Source organism: Eptatretus burgeri, chromosome 5 (genome assembly GCF_056783735.1).
Source record: "Eptatretus burgeri isolate ZD-2024b chromosome 5, Ebu_testis_v1, whole genome shotgun sequence".
NCBI lineage: Eukaryota > Metazoa > Chordata > Myxini > Myxiniformes > Myxinidae > Eptatretus > Eptatretus burgeri.
This window is the reverse complement of record NC_140965.1, coordinates 3,286,195-3,292,876: the sequence shown is the minus strand read 5'-3', so window position 1 is coordinate 3,292,876 and position 6,682 is coordinate 3,286,195. Positions and strand designations below refer to the sequence as shown.

The window sequence follows — 6,682 nt, the reverse complement described above, 5'->3', positions numbered from 1 at the left end:
GGTTCAAGAGAAAACATTTTTAAAGATTTCTGCTCAATCCATTATGGCTGCCACACCATGTGACACCAATTATTCGTGAATACCCTGGTATCCCCAAGGCTTGGGGAACATTTGTGTGAGGCTTCCCCTCGATCTTTCCAGCCATTCCGGAGAAGAAGATTTTTGTATGTTTTAAGGTAAATCCAATATGGCTGCTAAACCATGCGACAAGATATAATATGTTCACATTTTGTTCCTCCAGGATAGGCGGTCATACATGTAAAGTTTTGCCTCGATCTGTTCAGCCACTTCAGAGAAGAAGATTTTTGAAGGTTTAAAAAAAAAATCTAAATATATGGCCACCGAATCACGTGACCGATGACGTCATCAATTTATTTTCTCTATGGACCATTTTATCCCTAGCTGACCCTCAAAATTTTCCATACTGATCCGACGTAGCATTCTACATACACAATTATGATGTCATAACTCTGGCGTCATAAAAACATCACATTCCCCATGAGGAGTACTTGCCGTGTGTTGAGTTTCAATTTTTTCCTTGGTGCAGTTTCCGACATACAGAGGTCCAAAGTTTTTCCAGCATGGCTGCCACACCACGTGACCAATGACATCATTATTATCCATAAAACATTCTACTTGAGTAGTCGCTCCTATGGTGAAAATTTCGTCTCCATCCGACAAGCGGTTGTGGAGAAAAACATTAAAGTTCTGTGCGGACAAACAGACAGACAGAAACAATCAAACAAACAACTAGAAGGGCACTCGGTAGAGCGCGTACCTCCGCCACATAATTCCTGATCCCTGAGAACATACCGGGCCCACTACATGTTTGAAATATCATGCTATACAGTACTATATCCTGTTTGGCCCCATCTCTCAATGATGAAGAATCACTTTAAAAATGAAAATAATTCTCGAATCCAGATCCGCATCTTCATCAAAATTGAATCAATTCGTCGTGGTCACATACCCAACATGCCCACCAAGTTTCATCCAAATCCGTCAACAACTTTTTGAGATATCTTGCTATGTTTCAGTTTAGCTTGATCTCTCAATGGTGAAGAATCACTTAAAAAATTCTCGTCATCAGATCCGGATCCGGATCTTCACCAAAATCGAATCTCTTCATCCTTGTCACACACTGAACCTGTCCACAGAATTTAATCCGGATCCGTCAACAACTTTTTGAGATATCCTGCACACAAACAGAAAGGGGCGAAAACATAACCTCCTTCACCTTCGGTGGCGGAGGTAAAAACAGACAAACGAACGGACAAAAACAAACAAACACACAAAAACAAACAAATAAACAAACACACAAACAAAAACAAACACAAAGACAAACAGACAGACAAACAAACAAACAAACGGCCCCAAATGCAATAGCCTCAACTTTGGCGAGGGTAATTAAACTAACATTGCAGAGTGAGTGCATCAGGAATGAGATTATCAGATTAACAATATTACAAAGAGAAATCTCGTCAAGATGAGCAACATAACCTCAGGTCCTCATGAACAGAGGTGGGGAAGGGGTGTAAAAACAACAACGCCAAAGACAAAAACAATCATATAGAACCTGTATTGCAGTGATTTACTGATTTTTATTTACGAATGAAACAAAAGAAAATTTCCAGAACTCAAAACATCTCGTCCTGAGCACTGCGTCGGGGATGGAACCCACTTCCTAGCACAAACCCTAGGGTTAGATAATTATCTGTGTGTGTGTTTTCAACAATGGCAACAGACTAGAACACCGAGTTACAGTGAAACACAGTACGTTTGAAAATTACAGCAATGGGAATCACTCAGTGCTAACAATAACCATGAGTCATCGTTCAACTAGCGAGGGATGACAAGGCAGAGTGGAGGTAGCTTGCTCATGGCCTGTGAAGACCTAGATAGGCCTGAATAGGCCGCAGCTGACCAGCCCACTGAAAGGCACTGTAGTTGGATGGTCGGTTCCATGGGTGTACGTCCGAGCTACGGTTATCATAGCACAGGTTAAAATTTAGACTTCGGTGGTTCATATGGGAGGGCGAAGTGTTGAAATCAGAGTTAAAATGATATTTCGAGGTAGCTGCTCTTAGAAGCCCCACAGAATCGAAATTAAACCGACATCTAAAATACAAGGGTTCTTCATTCCCTGGCTCTCCGAGCAAACCTGCTGCAAACAGGAATCCGCACGTTACATTCCGGGCTAAGTTACAAACTAAGTGCTTGGTTGCCAATAACATAGCCGGATGTATCCGAGGCCAATCAGTGAGTTGACGTTGAATTTTCTGGTGTGAGTTACGATTTCATATTTTTGGGATTATTACAGCTTTGTTTCCACATTAATATCAACATTTAGCTTCAAGGCAAATCGTTCGTTTAGGTTTGGTGCAGTACTAAACATCAGAAACGTACAACTAATACTATATGGATATACTTTGCAGAAGAATTAAAAAAAAGTAAACTACTTTACTTACACCACTTGAAATGTAACTGTGAACCAACCATATCATCATGATTAAAACGACAAACATTGCAAACAAAGCAACACATCAACAAGGTGTGTGCGTGTGCGTGTGTGTGTGTGTGTTGTTGGTTGGTTGTTATCTCCATACATGGGTTTCAGAAGGTGGAACGGAGTCCTCCCAGGTCTTAAAGTATCCACCTCCGTTAGAGCGTGTGGTGTGTGTGTGCGCGCATCCATACGAGTGTGTGCGTATGCACACATATATGCGTTGAGGATGGTGGGGATAGGTGGCAAAGCATAATTCAACATTGTTGCATCCATTGCTCATTTTTTTTGGCATCAGGTATGTTAAATTTTAATAGTTTACTGCAGATAAGTCACAATATACAGAAGTCAGTATAATGCTGATTCGATTCGTTATCACAGCGGAGCCTAATGAACATCTCGACAATGACAACTTCGGGTTTGACATCTGTTTTCAGTCATTGAGGTTATGGCAACCAAACAATTAATTGGGCTTATCTCAGCATTCTGTGCGCCTCTGTGCCAAAAAAGATCCTGGAACCTCTCTTCACTAGGCAAGTTAACTTGACAGCTTTTTTAGAACATAAGGAGCTGGAAGTGCGTGGTGTGACTGCCAGTGGCTCCACAGGCGAAAATTGGTTCGGTAGGCCTTAAAACAGTCCGGACAGCGAAATGGTTTAAACGGACAAAAGAGCTCTCGGTGTCGATCGAGCTCGTAGGAGGTTTTGAAAGTCACCTCACACTTGGGACAAACGTGGGAGCTCCCAAATGTAGGCCCAGGTTCAATTCCAGCATCACCCATTGCTCCATCGCTGCTACTCGCTGAGCTTTCAGCTTTTGCCTCGAACGAAGGCTTGTCTTCTACGTCCTCACTTGCCTGCTTAGTCCTTTTTTTAACTGCGTGAACTTCAGGCTTTAGCAAAACTAGTGTCAATTTCTGAGATTTTGATGTATCAGAATTTTGTGCCAATGAACTATCGCGTTCCTTGGGACTTGCATCGAGTATTTCAACACAACACTGCCCCTCGTTCTTGTGTCGCCAGAGGCTAAAAGCCGTGCGAAAAACCCGTAAGCACACTCTACACATCTGCTGTTCCTTTGACTTGTTATTGCACAAAGGTTCCGTTTCCATGCCGGAGTTCAGCTCACCACTCGTTATGGCAGGTTCTGTGATTGATGCTATATCTTCTGAGTATGGTTCCACATAATTTGGGTCAATTGCATCTGAACTGACTTTCCTTTTAAGTCCAGGTGATCTAAGGTGTGGTGGGCTTGCGCCCCCCTGTCTGCATTCCTTCATATCATTATCCGTCGGACTGTCGACTGCATCTTCAGGGACATCTTCGGCGATAAGCAAATGGTCCCCAGAGTCCCCCGAATCATCAGCATCTGATAGCCAGTGAGAGCTAACACGAGCCGTGGGTGCAGGGTTGGGCTGCGTATTGTAGTCGTCAGCGTTCGGCCTACGAACCGATCCATGAACTGATCTGGTTTTTGCCCGAACTGCAAAATGACGTCGAGACATTGATGCACGCCTTGCACCACGTCTGCCTCTTCTTGGACGCTTTGCAGAAGAACCAAAGTATCCTAACATATCGAGGTTAGGATCAGAATCAGATTCTGCCATTGTTTTCCTGCCTTCACCTGTGGAAACCAACGATTCCTCAGGAATTTCTTTATCTTTCTGAAATTTCCGAGGCCTACCACGACCTCGTTTTGATTGCCTTGTCGCAGCACGACCTCTGGTAGAAGCTGGTCTTCTACACCTCCCTCTCCTGGGTACACTCAAAATAGAAGCTACTGGGGATAAACACAAGCCCCTCATATATTTATGATCTTTGTCATTTGTACACATTGTTTGGATATTGTCACTCTTCGCCACAAAGGCATCTTCTTTATCGGCATCACTTTTCCTCAGGCTGTCATCTAGTACACCGTCCGTGCTAGTTGCCTGTGCAAAACATCGTTCAGAGTTTACTTGTGTTGTATCATATGATTCCTCAGGGTCACAGAAAAGACCAGCAGAATCGAAGAGAGAATGCTGTGCCTGACAGTGTGTCCATACCTTAAACTTGGACAGAAAACGTCTGTGACAAACAGGGCATGGGTATGGTCTGGCAGGGTCATGATAATCACGAGCATGTCGACAGAGGGCAGCCATAGAGTAGAACAAACGATTGCATTCAGAGCAACACAGGGGCTTTCGTGTCTCAGAATCATCGACTGGAAGGGCTTCCAGGGGCAAAATGGGAAGCTCCTCAGGTCCAAAGTCCTGGGGCACGAGTTTCCTCATGGGTGGCGAGTCTGGGTCAACACCTGGTCGGTAACAACTCAGAGACTGTCGACGAGTCCGAAGCATATTGGTCCTGTGAACCACCATTCCAATACAAGAGAGTGAAGTGGAACCTGTGGCAACGGGGGCTTCTTGCTCAGCAATTTGATCATTTGTGTAATCAAACTCAGCCGGTGAGTTGGTATTGGCTTGTTGCACATCACTGTCATTCTGGAGCAGACCACTTGCTGGATGGCTACTTGGCGTATCCTCGTCGCTACAACTGTCCGCTACTTCCTGCTTCATCGCAGCATTAATCCGTTCTGAGTTTAGATATGGAACTTCCAGTCCTGAAATTGGATAACTCTTGGTTGATAGGTTGGTGGGTACCAGAGAGAGGGACTTTGAATCACAGGGTGAGCGTGAACTGGAGCTACTGAAATATTCACCATCGACCTTTCCGTATCTTCGCCAGTACTCAGAAGTCAAATCAGATGGTTCCGAAGTTGGCTCAGTCTTGAGGTTCAGCTGATCAAGCAAGGTCATCTCAGAGTCTTTGTGAGCATGAGACATAAACTGTGGTTCACCGCTTGATGGTTCCTGCAAGGTTTGTTGGATGACAGCAGACTCTTCGTTACTCCACATGTCTGAAGATGTCGGCATTTGCATCATTTCAAAATTTGATGATCGGTGTGAAGATGAGGACCAAACAGTATCATCCAACCAGGCAGGCTTCCGTCGGTTCCGGGTTCTCAATCCTTTGCTATCCAAACGTCTCAATATGCTATTCGGCTTTTTCTCATCCCGCTTTTGCCGAGCGCTGCAAACAAGGGGTTGAACAGTCTGCTGTAGTCGGGCAATCGTGCGTTCAAGTGATGTGCCACGGGCAGAACGGCGAGGTTGTGAGACCGGTCGACCACCCAAGTTCTGCCTCTTCATGTTGATTTGTCCACTGCCAGGCATCAAACTTTTGTCACTCAACGTCAACGACTCCTGTGATGTTTCCTGTGTGAAAGAGGACAAGCAGCAGTGGGAATTTTGATGAGGAAACACAAAGAACAAAAAACAAGCTTATCAGAAGTTAACCTGTATCATTTTGACCACCTAAGGAATGTGGGACCTAATTCAACAATCAGGTGTTCTTGCACCTGTATACCAAAGCAAATTTCATCAGCAAAATATATTCCCTGCTTTCAACAGGTTCAAACTTATATACACCACAGATCATCAATAAATAAGTACATCTCAATTTTCCATTTTGTATTTCGTGCTCATTGTCAAACATGAGTGAAGAATTACCTGTGGCTTTGATTCCTGTGCAAAGCCGTCCGCATCCTGCCGTTCGCCCTCCACACTAGTATTAGTAGGCCCTGGAAATAGTCCCGCAGGTGCATGACTTTCTAACTCTGACAGGAAATTCACTCCCAGCTTGCGGCCTAGGCTTTGAACTGTAGCAAGATCAGAGGGAGAGACCGCAAGGCTTGCTGTGTATAGGAACCCAAGCACATGCTCAAGTGGTCCTGGTGCTGCATCCAGATGCACAACTGCTGGTCGACTCGCTGTTCCTGAGGTTTCAGGCTGGGGGCTAAGTATCCGTCGGAAATGAGAGCTTCCAGCAGCGAGCACGCAGCGGTGTGCACGGAATTTCGCATCGCCTGCGATAAGGATCACATCACAGTGCTGGGCAGCATGACGGTCAGCATTCAGAAAGCTGAGGAATGCCAAAGGGTGTCCAGGGTCCACGAAGTGCAGCAAGTGCTGGGTAGCCACGGGTTGTGTGACATCCATCATACAGCCTGTTGTGAAGGTCAACAAACTGTCATTGTCATTTTATAAACATTCTGCCTGTGTCTACTGAATTGAATTTTCAAAATGTCGAAAATAAAACAAGGAAATACAAGTGCATTAAGAAACTGAGAAACGATGAA

General features: G+C 44.6%; 1 protein-coding gene across 2 annotated transcripts in view; it reads right to left on the bottom strand.

Moving 5' to 3' along the window:
* Positions 1 to 1,570: 1,570 nt before the first annotated feature.
* LOC147025714 (zinc finger and BTB domain-containing protein 21-like) overlaps positions 1,571 to 6,682 on the bottom strand; it is a 42,349-nt gene continuing 37,237 nt past the window's right edge. Inside the window, exons 2-3 of one of the 2 annotated variants that reach the window (XM_085880405.1) lie at positions 6,054 to 6,550; positions 1,571 to 5,759 (exon numbers count right to left, since the gene is read on the bottom strand). In XM_085880405.1, coding sequence (XP_085736531.1) covers positions 3,042 to 5,759; positions 6,054 to 6,545 — 3,210 coding nt within the window. In that variant the 5' untranslated portion in view covers positions 6,546 to 6,550 and the 3' untranslated portion in view covers positions 1,571 to 3,041. Of the gene's footprint in view, positions 5,760 to 6,053; positions 6,571 to 6,682 lie in introns of both variants that reach the window. The other variant, XM_085880404.1, reaches the window with a different exon arrangement.